Source organism: Chroicocephalus ridibundus, chromosome Z (assembly GCF_963924245.1).
Source record: "Chroicocephalus ridibundus chromosome Z, bChrRid1.1, whole genome shotgun sequence".
Classification (NCBI taxonomy): domain Eukaryota; kingdom Metazoa; phylum Chordata; class Aves; order Charadriiformes; family Laridae; genus Chroicocephalus; species Chroicocephalus ridibundus.
Window position 1 is genome coordinate 23637223 of NC_086316.1, and position 15520 is coordinate 23652742.

The 15520-nt window shown below is 42.7% G+C and overlaps 1 protein-coding gene across 1 annotated transcript in view; it reads right to left on the bottom strand.

The window, feature by feature from the left end:
• Positions 1-8389: 8389 nt before the first annotated feature.
• The window catches only part of CAMK4 (calcium/calmodulin dependent protein kinase IV), a 171551-nt gene continuing 164420 nt past the window's right edge, over positions 8390-15520 (bottom strand). Inside the window, exons 10-11 of the mRNA XM_063321431.1 lie at positions 13473-13625; positions 8390-10244 (exon numbers count right to left, since the gene is read on the bottom strand). Coding sequence (XP_063177501.1) covers positions 10080-10244; positions 13473-13625 — 318 coding nt within the window. The 3' untranslated portion in view covers positions 8390-10079. The remainder of the gene's footprint in view (positions 10245-13472; positions 13626-15520) is intronic.

Here is a 15520-nt window from a genome sequence, read left to right on the forward strand (position 1 = left end):
TGAACTGATCAGGAGGGAACACCACTGAGGGTGCTAAGTGACAGATACAGAAACAGAGCAGAGAAACAAAAAATAACCCTTCTGACACCTCAGTCTTGCCAAGGCCTCCACTCAGGTACCACGTACAGCTTTGGGCTTTTGTCTGCCATAGTTTAAGACAGAAACTGGTCAATTACAGGCAGAAAATCCATATGCAAGCAAGAAGGGCAGTGAAAGACCTGTTGGGTGCGTGTGACCTGTGGGGAAGGACTTGGTTTGCGCCGCTGAGAGGGGAGGATGCTGAACAAAGGAGCATTTTAATAACCTTTGGATTCACCAGATATCGTTGCAGAAAACAGATTACCGTGACAGACAAACCGTTAACAGCCACAAAAAGACTCAGAATTTTATAAAATACTTTCTAGTTATAAGAGTAGCAAAATGATTTTGTAGACTGCACAAGGAAGCGGCAGCGCCTTGATTGCTGTAGGTCTTTAAAACAAGTGAGACAAGTATCCACCTCACATCACCCTCCCCGGGGCACAGGGATAACCTGGACAACCTTACAAAGGCCTTTCCATCCCCCTACTTCTGTACTCCACCACTAATAAAAGATTTAGTTTGTTATCCAACTGCTAAGGTGTTGAGGGAAGAGGAGAAGAGGAAATGCTATGCCAAGTTGGAATATAAGACTGCGCTATATAAACAGATAACACCCATCATTACATCTCCCTATAATGATGACTATTGTTCCTTTCCCTACGCTGAGCATTAGCTGTCAGCAAATAATAGATGTAAGCATTTCTAGATTTACTAGTTTATTTAGCATCCGATCAGTCATGCAAGCCACTTATTAAAAATAGACTTCCCATCATCAAAGCATATTCTCATGGCTTATCAGCATTTCCATGCAAGCACACAAGCAGGTACATTGCTCCCAAATACAATACACTGAAACAACAAAACTGTCATTTTTTTTTTCTGGTTCAAATTTCTCTCTGGTTCATTTGCACAGTATCAGAAAAGGTACTACACAAACAGGCTTAGTCTGAAGTAAAAGTGTACAGTTAAACAAACAAGTGGTCCATAACTTCTATTTAGTCACTAACATCTTTGCTGGCACAAGCAAACAGTGTTGACAGTACAGGATTTCTTACACATCAAGCAGTAAAAGAAGGAGTCAGGTACACAGGACATGGAGCTAATTTGAGAAAGTCTAATAGATATATGACATTTTTGATTGTTATTGTTAAGACTCAAGCCGCCACTGCTCTGAGATCAATGAGCTTCTGTAACAGGCTTATAAAATACTTTGTGTTACAAGTCAATAGCACCATTTGTCTGTTTGTCTTGGAAGCATCAGCACTTACCCTAAACATGCAGCATATACTCCTCTTGAATTAACAGAAGCACAAAACTCCCTGCTGATGGTCTGGTCCTCATCCAGCCTCAAAGCCAAGAGCCACCAGGAGCGTCCAAACCAAGGCCCAGCCAGACACAAGCCCTTAGTGTATCACATTTCTTTAGGTTAAAACCAGCATAAGCTGATGAGCTCCTTACTGTGGGTCTGGAGCAGCCAGCCAGACTCTGCTTGGTACCTCCCAGGCTTGCAAGGGCATGGTGGTATAGATCCTCAGGACTAACAAACTGCTTCCCCCAGGTGAGATGAAGTCAGTGACTCTTCCCCTCTTCTCCCACTCCCTCACAGGCTGGATCAGCCACCCTTGCTGTACTGAAAGACCATCCTTTCTATCTTAGTCTTTAGGGACTAGGGTTCCTCCTCCACCTCTCCATCTTTCTTTCTCCCTGAGCACCTAATCACTTCAGAGTCAATTTTCTCACAAGCATAGGCCTCTCAACATTGTGTATTCTGGGGAAAAAAACCAACAAACCAAAACAATCAAACCCCAAAACAATGTCCCTTACAGAAAATTAAATGAAATTTCTGCTATTTAATCAGAAGCATTAGCATGACTTCTCATGAGCATGTGGTGTGAAGAAGGAAGTGGTTCCTGTTGTGCACAATAGCATGAAGACCCAGATGGGCTTAGTTCTCAGCAGCTAGTGGTTTAACTGTTCTTCTTTCTAATTGCTTTTGGTAACAAACCTCTTTGTTTGTAATTACTGTTTCCCTGCAGCCAATATAGTAAAGATTTGAGCAGAGCAAACAAAGCACCCACCTCTAAATTGAGGGCAGGTTGTTAGCGGTGGCACCGGTCTGGGATCCTTTGCGGGGTATCATGGATCACTGTTATTCCCAAGGAAGATACTTCTCAGGGAGGTCACCGCTGCAGCAGGATTTAGAAAATCCTTCAAAGGTATTTTTTTCTAAATACGCATGCAGTCCATTTGCTTAGTTTCAAGAATGCTTCTTGACAAACCCCTGCCCACCATTAAAGACTACTCCAGGCCCCATCGCAAGCTGAGGAAGAGGCTGCGAGCCATATTAATAATATGAACAAAACAGCTTTGATGTCTTACAAATGAAAAGTGGGGTCAGTGGTGAGGTTTTTCCATCGGGAGGAGGCTGGTGCTGATACGTTTGTGCAGCTTTCAGAAACATGGCTGATGGTGATGTCTGGAAAATAACAGAATTCAGGGAACCTGAGACCTTGGAGGAAACACTATAGACACTTTTCACCTTACTCCTTGTCCAGACAAAGATAAGAAGGAACTCTCTTCCGTGTGCTCTGTAGCAAAATCCTCTGGTGTTTTTCTTGTGTGCATTTATCGCTTGACGTAGAGATTTGTGGTGGAGGTTGTGCTCATTCATGTACAGTTAGCATTTGTAAGTAACACAGTCATGCCTCGGGGTCTGGTTTTTCCTAGATACCCTGGTTCCTGCAGATATAGTAGCTATAATTTCTCACAGTGCAATGCAGCTATTTGGAGCTAACATTTGGAGGGGTTTGTGGTTAGCGCCTGTAAAAACCGTGTCTTAATCTGCAAAGATACTCTCTCACAGGTGCCTTTATTGCTGTGACTAGGTCAATTGATTTAAACAGGCCTAATCATTTTGGTTAACTTCAAGCAGAAGTGGAAGATGGAACTTAACAGCAATGTCTCAGATACATGGCTCTCCAACAGCCATGCGTCTCTGCACTTTCGTCTTCATACACCCTGTTTGGTTAATTAAGTATGGTAATTTGACCACTGGACATTTGCAAAACCTACAGCTTGTCTGGCTTGTCCAAGGGGGAGAGAGAGAATTCCTGAGGCAGGATTAAAATAACATTATCTCATCACAACTCATGTGGTGCCCAACACCATTGCTTTGACAGGGGTTGGAAGCGAGCCTCCCTCGGGGCTGCAGTGTGAAGGAGACACGGATGAACAACTGTTGACTTTGCAGACAATTAATTTAAGTTTCCTACATAGATGAAAAAGATTTATTTTGGAAGGAGTACCTCAAAAGGACAAGGCAGATGATAGTGAGGGCTGATATGATAAAACAGACCCCTACACACAGTTCTGTGGACGAATAAATGCGACTCAGCGGCTACCAGAGCATGTTCTCTCTGGGATATACCACATGCCATTTGCAGCCATAAATGATACCCAGTGGCTTGCCTTGGCTTTTGAGTTACCAGAATAACTGCCTAAAGTCTACGACAGAGTAATTTCAACTAGGAGAGCCACCCCAGATCCACCCAACATGGGGATAAGAATTACAGTCTTTTTTCTCTTTGATAGACTTTCCCTGTGTGTACATAGGCAGATGCAATGACTGGCTGCACACATTGTTGTATTATGAAGTAGATCGTTATCTGCAGTTCCAAACAACAAATGGGACCGAGTGTTATGAACTGACTTTGCTGTTTCTTCTGCCAACATTGCAAGTGGCAATGCTGGGTAACACTAAATACATCAACCAGTTTTAAGTAAATGGTATTAAGAAGGTCATTGGTCACAGCACACATGATATTTTTCAGAGTTCCTAAGCCTGATGTGCTTCTTTGGATTGACCACATCCCCATGGAAGGAACAAGATGCCGTTGACGAAGGAGCTTCCCAGTGCTGCGGAGCAGAACCTGGCACGGTGCTGCTCTTGTGCCGCTTTGCTCTGATCCCCTCACCCCGACCGCCAGCAGCTCCTACAGCAACGCATCTACAGCTGCCCAGGCGCCTTCCTCTTCTACTGGGAAACTAACTCAAGCAGCTGAATTGTTTTCTGGTTCTGTCTGGCATTTGTTGCACAGCACTGGGCTATTCCTGTCAGTCTGGTACAGGCTCTTCAGAAAGGAAATGGGAGGTACCAGAAAACAACATGAGTCTAGAAAATGGGGAGGGAAAAGAGGAACACCTCTCCCTGGGTACTAACTGGCAATGACAAATCACACCATGGGTGGCTTACGGAGGAATATACTTATACTTGACCAGAAAAACCTAGACTCTTTTGGGAGCTCAAGCAACTCAAAGAGCAGGAGCGAAACCATCTGACAGACCCAAGGGAAACAGCAGATTTGCCCGGGCAGTGCTGCTGAAACCTGCCAAGCGTCAGATGGTTCTTCTCCCACTGACTGGCAGCTGACAGCTCTTCCTGGGTGCCCCATGGCATCCAGGGCCAGGAAAAAAGATGAAGCATGAAGGGGAAGAAAAACAACAAACCATTTGGCCGTGAATGCACGTTAACACTTGTTCTGGAAACCAGAGTTTCAAATGGAAAAACAGAAAAGATCCCTTTAAGCATTGCTCTTCATGTGTCGTCATGTAACACTGTGGAATGCTGTGATTTCTCAGGCGGACAGAAAAAAGTATCTGATACTGTGGTAGGAGCTCTACGCTACTTAACAGGAGCAAACACATGCTGTTTAATGTACCTTGGTCAGTAAGCATCTTCCTGATATACAAGTTAAAGGTTAGACTGTCAGTTCTTGGTCACACATGTTGTGGATGGAACATCGCTGGGCAGGGGCCTCTGGTGCAGCTTAGGGCAGCTCTAACCCATCGCAAAATGCTGTGCTTCCCTTGTGACACCACTTTGGCCCATGTCCTGAGCACGCAAAAGGACGAGGGCACTGAAGCACTCGTTTCCCAGCTCTGTCTTGGTAAGAAGGAGCCAGACCTGGGGAAAACTCTGTACCACTGCATTTATTAATCTTTCATACCTTGATATCCATTACACTGAATTCCATCCAGCGATGATCCATGTATACAAGAATGTTAAACGCTATGGTTTCAGTTCCAGCTGAGTAACGCTGGCAAATGGCAAAAGATTGCAAATGGCTTAAAATGTTGCTGTGATTGTTAATGCAGACATGGCTCTTAGAGACTGTTAGGCACCCTCTCCCTCTCTTTTGATAAATTTATATATTTGTGGGTGCATGTACATATATATTTTAATGTATATCTATAATTTTATTGGTAAGTTCAGAATTGGGCCACTTTGATGATTCCATTCTGTTCCTGCTTCTGTACTACGCCTATCCCCAAAACATCTGAAAGTGTTCCAATAATGACTAAGTTCATGACTCTGTTCATATTCTCTGCTCCGCTCTGAAGGGGTGGAAGAGCATGCGACGTAGGGGTTTTTTTTTGGTTTTGACGGATTTTTAGTTATATGCATGTACATCATTCCATCCTTACACAAGTTAAAGGATTCACACGCCAAGGGATGCTCTCCATATTTGCACTGATCCTCCACCCGTCTTCACTGAATTACACTGGTCAGAAGTTTTACCTCCCAGACACAAAGCAAAATCTTTCTTATGTGGAGAATCTAGTCTTGTCAGTAAAAGTTTATACATCTTCTGGAACTAAGATCCTTACATTCCTGATAAAACTAGACTAGGTAATTATTTTATTCCTACTTTTCTCCTCTTTCTTCCTTATAATTTCTTTTTCTTGTTATTTCACAATGCAGCTGATGGGTTTTGTTGCACTTGCAGCATGGTATTGTGCAGGGCTTATCAGGGAAGCTAAATTTCTTCATACAAAAGTGGAATTAACCCTCACTATTGTGGTTGTATGTTCTAACTGAAATTACTCTGAAAGGAAGCAAAGGACATTCTTTGAGTTATCATTGGTTTACATAGTCATTTTGAGGATGTTCTGAGCTGTCTCTCTTTGTTTACCTTTGGTATCTCCAGAACTTGCTTGTATCCCTGCCATTGTGCTCTATGTCTAACTGTGCATCTTGCTTGGTCAGCCTCATTCCTGCTTTTCTCCCATATAAGAAGATATTTTTGGTTACTTGAATGCCATGCCTACATCAGCGATGCACTCGTAACCTGCGCAGCAACAAGGTGGACTCAGTCACACGAAAACGATCTCTTCACCAGCAGAAACACACAGCCTCTGCACAAGCCAGGGGTCAAGGCACTGCGCTGAGACTCGTGAGGGTCCGTCACTCTGTTAAGCAGGCGATACGCGGGACACTGTGCACCCATCTGCTGGGAGTCCTCCACCCTACACTTTCATATGCCACTCTTAAAAAAATACCCCTTGGGAGCTGCACTGCAGGGCTTTGTGTAACAGCATCCCCCAGGATGTGCGGGAGCGGAGGGACAGTTGCCAATCATTATTTGGAAATGGGTGTTTATTCTCCAGAGTCCTGCATTTGCTGCTTAGCAGATACTGCTGTTCACCTGCTACGTTGGACGCTGACAACTCCCAGCATCTTCTTCCATTTCCCTGCTGCCGGGCTGCAGAAAATGCAGTGTTGTCCTCACTTGCCCCACAGCTGCCAGCTGTGTTTCACCTGCAGCATGAGTTGTAGGAGAAGGATCTTTATCTGGTGATTGCCCCGTTGCCCGTGAGCCACGGCCTCCTCCAGCCTGGGACTCCCGGCTGATCTGAGCCCCTTCCAAAAACTTTCTTGTTGCCGCTTTTACACTGCTCTAGCACCACATGGCTTTTGAGCTTTATTCACCGAGTCAAACAGGTCCTTGCAAAGGGGATGCTGGGTGGTTTTTGTCACTCCTCTCTGCATGCCCGACAGCCTGCTCGCTCGCGGGGACAGGGCCCTTAGCGCCCTTCGTCTGAAGCACACGCTGTGTCACAAACTTTTGCCTGGATACTCTTTTGCATTCAAAAGTTTGGTTACGGCGTGTCTGCGTCTCTACAGCATGCTTGCACAAAGGAAAGTACAAACTTCAGCTAACAAACCAGCACAGCTCGCGCAGTGCAATCTACCGTGTCATCCGCAAAATCGCTAGCAAGAGTTCTTGAAATGACAGGAAATCTGCTCTGTGCTGGAGTAAGTTTTTCAAAACTTGTAAAAAAACCTGTTGTTGTGCAAAGGCAGGGCATTGTTAGCCATTTAACAGCCATCAGATCCTCAGCCTAGCTCATAAATATTAGATTTTAATTGGCTAATACTACAATCTGCCTCTGAAGGAAAAACTTTGCCAAGTTCGAACGCTTCAAAAAGATGGAAAGGTTCCCCCTTTTGTACTTGAAGGATTTTACTAATATGTTGAAGATTTTAAAAACTTAAAGCTTAGGATTTCAACAGAAAAGAGCATCAGCAATTTTCTACTTAGTTTATAACCACAGATGTGGAACCGGTCCACCTCCAGTAGTTTTGGGGTGTGTTCATAGTTTTCAGCCACAGAGAGACACTGGTGTTGTACTCCCAAGTCTGAATTACAGCAGATGTCATTAGGACGTGATTTTTCAGAGAAAAATGATGCACGTAACACTCCTTTCTTCAGTTACATGCATACACCCCAGCGCTGCTCTTCCTTGTGTGTAGTACTGTCAGACATAAGACAGAATACTCCTTTACTGAGTATTGCTAATTCATTTAGCACAGACATCCTGATTGTTTCATATCGAGCATAATAGAAGAAAACTAAGCAAAACCAACAGAAGCCCAGAGCCTTTATGCACAAGACAGAGCTGCCTCTGAGATTGTGCGGTCACAGAGAGATCTCCAGTTGCACGGCATCAGTTCATATTTATGATACGCTATGGTATAATTTAGCAAAGAATAACTTTAAGAATCATCTGGGACTACTTTTCAGCTCAACAAACTGTGCCTCAGAAGAAGGTGCTTCTGCTCAAGCACTCACAGGTGCGCAATGACTGTGCAGCCGGCTCCCCTCCCGCAGATGAGACGCGACTACCCCAAATGAAGGAGGGAAGGTTACAGAAATCCAGCCTCTCCCATCAAACCTCCCCCCGACCAAACTTGGATGGCTTCACCACTATATAACCAGGAGAGGCGACCTGTGGCTGAGAAATGCATTCGTCCTGCAGTCTCCTTGCAGGAGATAAAGAGACAGTGAAAAGTGAGACAGGTGGGTGCACCTGTCACCTTCTCCAAGTGGTCAGTCTTACTGTACTTGTTTTCAAGGGAAAATCTGCAATAAGTGTCTTGTTGGCCTGTTCACAGCTGCCATGCCCCCACCAGCTGTTTCAGCTGACCTCAAAGAGTGTCACCTGGGAAAAGGACAGATGCACGTACTTCCAATTTCAGCCACGCTTAATTAGCAAACCTTTTTGTACAAGTTCAAAGAGTTATAAGAAATGGATAAAAAATCTCAAGTACAGTACATTCATTAGCATGCATTCTCACCTAGTAAAGACAGTATCTTTAATCTTCCTTTTTATATTAATCTAGATTACATTTTATTTATCAAACCTACCATACGAATAACATTGTATTACCTTTTAATTTAACCAGGAAATGTAGCTACTGAATATTTTATTAATGACTTGTTTTTTCAGTAGCTGATGTATTTTTTCAAGGCAAGTTGTGCAAGGCCTAACTTAACATAAAAACAATTAAAGCAATAGAGGAATGTTGAGTGTATTAGGGTCTTAGGTAACTATCAGTATTCAAAAGTTTAACAAACACAAACGACATTATTGTACATCAGGTTCTTTTTGCCATTTCTGTAATATATCAATAACATTACGAAATTCACGTGCTATCAAAGTGACAACAAACAAATGTAAATGGTCAGACACACTGATGCATGTAAATTTTTCAATTCCTATCGATTACATTCAACAAAAAAATTAAGATAGGTGAAGCGCCTGATCCTAATTTTGCAAGCTGATCCATGCACACAGCTTTTAACTTAAGACACAGGAGCTCTGAGTGGATGCAAGATCTGTGCTGGTGGATCACTGTACAGGAGGGGTCCTTTGTTAGGAACATCTGGACTAATTACGGTGACAAGTGGAAACTGGTTACTCATGAGGTTAAACTATCTGGGAAGCAACTAGATTACACTACTTGCTACCAGACCTTGTATAAGAGTGTTTCCCCAGAGCAAAATCATTAAGTTGTGGAATAGCTTCCTTCAAGCATTTACAACTTGTAAAACTGCAGATTATTCCCTTAGGCCCTATAAAAACATCTTCTAGCTGCACAGTTTAGAAATTAATGAATAAATATAATGGTATTTCAAAAATTTGCATCTACTCTAACCTTCTTTTAGTCTATCATTTTGGTTTGCTAACACTTTACTAGAGAATGAAATGGCAGAAATCCGAGTGATTTTGGTTGTCATTAAAATACTGTATATAAACAGGAGAAGTCAGAATAAGGCATTCTCAACACAAGCTTGAGGAATGTACATTTTCATGCCTAGTTGAACTAACATTTCAATTTCTTCCCAGAAGTAGTGGAATGTTTTTTGCATATAAATCCCCAAATACTTTTTGAGTTTTACAGATAAAAAGCATTATTTCGTACATCAGTTTTAAAAGCATTGGCTTGGTATTTCCTTCCATTTCGTCTGCTGCAGCGCTATGAATCTGGAAGGAATCAGTTCAAAGAAACTCACGACATACAGAAGACACCTACTTCCATAAAACCAAATTAAATAGTATTTTGTTTCAAATGCCATCTAGAAACACTGGATAGATGTATATAAAGCATATGCATTATGGTAGGTAGTTATTTATCCCCATGTTTTCACCTGCCGGTATTACTGCAAATAACACTGTTTCCATGACATGCCTTATGGAACAGTTTACTATTTTCATAAGCAGTCACATGCATTGAAGGTAGGATCACCAGCCAGTGCATTTGGCACCCCAAAGCAGAACCAGAGAGGCCAAGCTTACGAATCTCTCTTGCTGAATGACAAGTTAGCTGGTGTATGAAATGATGGGTCTCAGCTGAAACAAGGAAGCACGTTGACTTAAGACATTTCTTCTGGAGCTGCTTCTGCTTCCTGAGTGGGTTTCTCTTCGGGTTTGCCGTCATGGACAGGCGATGGGTTATGGCTGGGCTTGTTGCTGTCGTGCGTGCTGTGACCGCTGGCGCTGCCAAGGCGAGTTGACGCCACCACAGCTTTTACTGCAGCCTGAGAAAGAGAGGATCAAGCAAACATTCCTTAAAGGACACGGTCTGTCAGCACTGCAGCCTTAGCATCGTCCTGTTAGGGAACGTAACTGCATTTAGTCTTCATGGTAATGTCACATTCAGATACCTGCATGGGCCTGGACAGATTTAGGCGGCCACCTGAAATATCTTATTGAGGTTTAAAATGTCTGCTTTCACAAGGTTACAAGTTGGCCAACATGAACAGATTTTTTTTTCATAAAGTTTAGAAACTCTTTCAGATCTCCTGTGTTGAAGTTAGTAGAAGTAAGTTATCTTCTGTCATAATAATAACAGTATTATCACTGATTATTCCATGAAAAGTTCACAAAAGGAAACAATATTTATCACCACTGCACTATTGGATATGCCATGCACAATGGTGCAGAGCATACGGGCAACTTCTTATGTATATACGTAAATACACATTGGGGATAGGCTCTCGTATCACATAAAATGTCACAAAATGAAGACATGCATCAAGATGGTTATCTTAGCCTTTGCCTTGAAGAGTTTTATTGCCTGAAAAACCAAACATACAGAGGTGAGGAAAAGAAATACTAATCTCTGTAGCTTTTTTTTACTTGACTAGCTTTTTGCTTAGGCATCATGGAAAAAGCAGGTCTGCAGGAAGGGATGAGGAGTATAGCAAGTTTTGTGGATGGTTTGGAGAGGTAGCCATGAAGGAGGAGAGGAGAGGAGAGGAGAGGAGAGGAGAGGAGAGGAGAGGAGAGGAGAGGAGAGGAGAGGAGAGGAGAGGAGAGGAGAGGAGAGGAGAGGAGAGGAGAGGAGAGGAGAGGAGAGGAGAGGAGAGGAGAGGAGAGGAGAGGAGAGGAAAGGAAAGGAAAGGAAAGGAAAGGAAAGGAAAGGAAAGGAAAGGAAAGGAAAGGAAAGGAAAGGAAAGGAAAGGAAAGGAAAGGAAAGGAAAGGAAAGGAAAAAGGATGATGCTAATGAAAAAACAGCTAATATAGAATATGAAGTCAAAGTACGAGGCATGAGCCAATAAAAGTGGGAATAATTTTGGAAGTGAGAGTCTAGACCTCTTAAAGGAAAAATCAGACATCCACATTAGTGGTGAGAGAACTTTGGACAATAGATTACAAACAGAACAGGCCACTCAGTGATATTATAACATATAAAGATACTTTTAATGTAATTTACTCTCACTAGCCATGTGGATATTTATGAAACAACTTCAGCACAATCTATGAAAAAACAAATCATGACTGAGAGCTTTAGAGTTACTGTATAAAAATATGTCTTTATGTAAAGAAAGCCTGCTGATGGATTTGTATTTTGGGAAAGAGGATAATTTTATTCTTACTAACGAAACAACAACTAAAGCATGTATTCACTACCTGTTTTTTTACTTTGTTCTTATTTTTTGGACTGGAATTGTCTAAAAATTTATGGTTCATTTTATACACATATATGTGTAAAACAATGCTAACAGATGTGTTTAGTCAGTTCTGCGAGGGCAAAGCATCACTGTGAATTGTATCTACGCAGTCTGAGACTTTTGTAAATGACAAAACTTTTTCCTTTGCCCTGTGGAGATTCTCTGTCGCAGTTCCCTAAAAACACTGAAAAAAATGAGCAAAAACAAGTTTAAGGGTCATTGTTTGTGAAGCTGGTTTTGCATGGGCATTGTAAAGCTCTTGGACAAGATGATTTTTACTCTTATTCCCCAGGGCTACAAGGGCAGCTTCACTGTAGCTGTTGGTAATAATTTCTGTGCTGAAATATCCCTGGAAGTCTCTCCCAAGCAGACACAAATCTTTAACAACTGAAGAAGGGATCAGGGGAGAAGAAAGTTTCCCAATGTTACGTCAGTTAGATGCCCATCTGGCTGCTATTTGCAGCTAAAAATATTTCCCTGCTTCTTCCTATGGTAGATATGTAGACTAGATGGTAAAGGAGCATACTGGTGACTCAAAACCTACTGTTATTTTCTGCACAGGTCCCACCTGCACTCCTGCCTTGCAGCGTTTAACTTCTAGACAAAGAATGGTATTGCCCATTTGCTCTCAGAGGTACTTGGAAATGCATGTTCTGGGCCTAGTAATCTCAACCCATCCATTTTATGGACCTACACGTCTGAAATGCTGACTCCAGATCATACAAAGGTATGGCTTAAGCTCCTGCTTTGTATTGATATGTACAGAAACTGAGGGTGACTTAGAGATCAAAATGTGCTATAGTAGATTAAATATCTTCCAGATTTCTGGATGTTCATGAAGAAACCACTTGGAATTTTGTTCCTTCTGGTCAGTACTCTACGGATGTGCAAGCAGTACAGGACAGACCGATGGACAGAAGCAAAGAAGGAAGGAGGAAGGGAAGGAAGGAAGGGAGGAAGGGAGGAAGGAAAGAAGGAAGGAAGGAAGGAAGGAAGGAAGGAAGGAAGGAAGGAAGGAAGGAAGGAAGGAAGGAAGGAAGGAAGGAAGGAAGGAAGGAAGGAAGGAAGGAAGGAAGGAAGGGAGGGAGGGAGGAAGGAAGGGAGGGAGGGAGGAAGAAAGGAAGGAAGGAAGGAAGGGAGGAAGGGAGGAAGGGAGGGAGGGAGGGAGGAAGGAAGGGAGGGAGGGAGGGAGGGAGGGAGGAAGGAAGGAAGGAAGGAAGGAAGGAAGGAAGGAAGGAAGGAAGGAAGGAAGGAAGGAAGGAAGGAAGGAAGGAAGGAAGGAAGGAAGGAAGGAAGGAAGGAAGGAAGGAAGGAAGGAAGGAAGGGAGGGAGGAAGGGAGGGAGGAAGGGAGGGAGGAAGGGAGGGAGGAAGGAAGGAAGGGAGGGAGGGAGGAAGGGAGGGAGGGAGGAAGGGAGGAAGGAAGGAAGGAAGGAAGGAAGGAAGGAAGGAAGGAAGGAAGGAAGGAAGGAAGGAAGGAAGGAAGGAAGGAAGGAAGGAAGGAAGGAAGGAAGGAAGGAAGGAAGGAAGGAAGGAAGGAAGGAAGGAAAGGAATTTGTGAAAGCTGTGTACATTCTCAGCAGTTCTGTCTGTGTAGATAGAGTTTTCAATTAGTCTCACACATTTTTATCTGTCTGGCTGCAAACATCAACTAAATCAGCTTCAACTTCTTCATCTTCATCAGTCATCTTAAATAAAAAGCTTCCATACCACTATGGAAGGTTGTCCTGAAAAGTGTCCAAGGTTTCTGTAAGGCTACTACTTTAGTTGCATGCTTTCATGGCCAAAACTGAGACTATCTACAGAGACTTGCCTTAAGTTTACGCCGGGCATTGAATTCTTGAAGTTTCTTTTGTGCATTGTCCATATGTGCAAAGTTTGCTGCCTTCCCTGTGACCCATGGGTGCTGCAAAGCCTGTAGAGTGGTGAGGCGTTTCTTGGGGTCTAAAACAATCAACTTTTTAACCTGCATCAGAGGGAAGAAATACAGAGGAATGTTAACCCTATTCTTCATTTACATTTACTGGGCTTTGCATTTTTGGGAAACATCTTAGTGAAACACATTCTAAGAAACCAACAAGAATTTGCATTCAGGTCTTTGCATGTATTTTGTTTCTGGCATTTCCTGGTCCTCCATAAATAATATCTGAATTGGAAAACCACTAAGAGGGAAGAGAGAAGAATAATCCATGGTTACCGACATTTTTAAGAGTATGTACCAATGCTCCTGGCCCGTATCCACCATAGGCTGTTGTATGTCTGAATTGCCACATAAACTGTAAGAGATTCTCAAACTACCAGCAGCCAGGCAGTTCTTTTAGCAGTATCCCCACTTCTGGATTTGAACAACGTTTAATTTGGATTAGAAAGTTTAAATTCTAGTATGTGACTCATGCAGACTTGTACCATGCAGTCACTGCCAGGTATATCACAAATGAAATTTTTCTTTCAGTCACGGTAAAACCTCATGTACACATGAACAAAAAATTATTGTACAAGTATTTCTCTCTTAGCCCACTCTGAAACTGATGCTGTTTACGCCATTGTTTCTGATACTGAGACCAGGGGAGCTGCATCTCTCCAAACACAACAGTGGGACATTTCTGGGAACAAAGCACTGCAGAGATACCCCTGGGAGTAGAGGTGGTACAAACTGCTGGGCACAAAGTGTGTCCAGTCAAGCTGGATTTCATGGGTTTTGCTGTTTCTCTGGACAAGGGGTGTTTAAAAAAAAAAAAAAAAAAAAAGGAAGGTGAAGATGGAGTAAAGAAGTACACAAATGGTACTCAGCAGAGTCACACTTATGCAACTTTCCTGACTGCAGACGGTGGAGCACAGGGATCCACCACTGCTATGTGTCCAAGTGTGAGGGGAGGACTCACTTTAGGGGTCTCTCAGATTTCCCTACAAAGAGCTAGTAAAGAAAGACGGTGCCCTGAAGTGAGTGCATGAGAACAGGCATCGTGATGAACACTGGCTGTGTGTCCACAGAAGAGGTCAAGTTCAGCAAACCACTTCAACTGAACACCCCAGAACTGCACACAGCATGGGTTTTGAGAGCCATGGGCTTCATCCTTATTTACAACTTGCTATACAGTGTTCAAGCCTGAAACTCTGATCTTTACTGTAGCAAGAAGTCAGGGACCAGTCTGGACCAAAGCTGTCTACAATAAATCAGCAGCTTTGCTGCGGGCTGCTGTTTATCTTGGTTTTGATGACACAAGGCAGTAAATGATATTTTTTTGACCTTAGAAAAACACCACATCTAATACAACAACAAAAAAGTACTTTGAATTTCTGCAGTCCTTCCTTCTTGCAAGTTATTGTTGACTAAAAATCAAACACAAGCATAACTATATTTTCAGATCAATATCTCCTGGATCCAATTTACTTTATCTCGTAATAAAAGAAAACAATTCAGATAGACAGCATGCCAGCCCTTGCATTTTGCTAATGGACTGTATTTAAAAGTAATGAGTCCTTACTCCTCTACTGAGAAAATCTTAAACAGACAGAAAAGGGACGTCAGCAAAAGTGGGGTGGGGGGTCATGGGGTTCACTGCTTTTTACATTCTTCCTCCAAAGTTCAGACTTGAACACTGCACAAAAATAAAAGGCTTGTTTCTATGTTCCCCTGAAGGTGGTTGCCCTGTAAAGAGGAATGGTGAAACACCTCAGAATTCTCATGAAAGGCAAGCACACATGAACACTGTGACAGCTTATTTCACAGAAGGACCTGAACATCCATGGTTCTGAGTGCAAAATTACAGCACTGGACTAACAGGAGATATTTATACAGGACCATAATATACCAGGGATAATAAAAAGAAAAGCAATGAGCCATATGAACAATCACTTAAC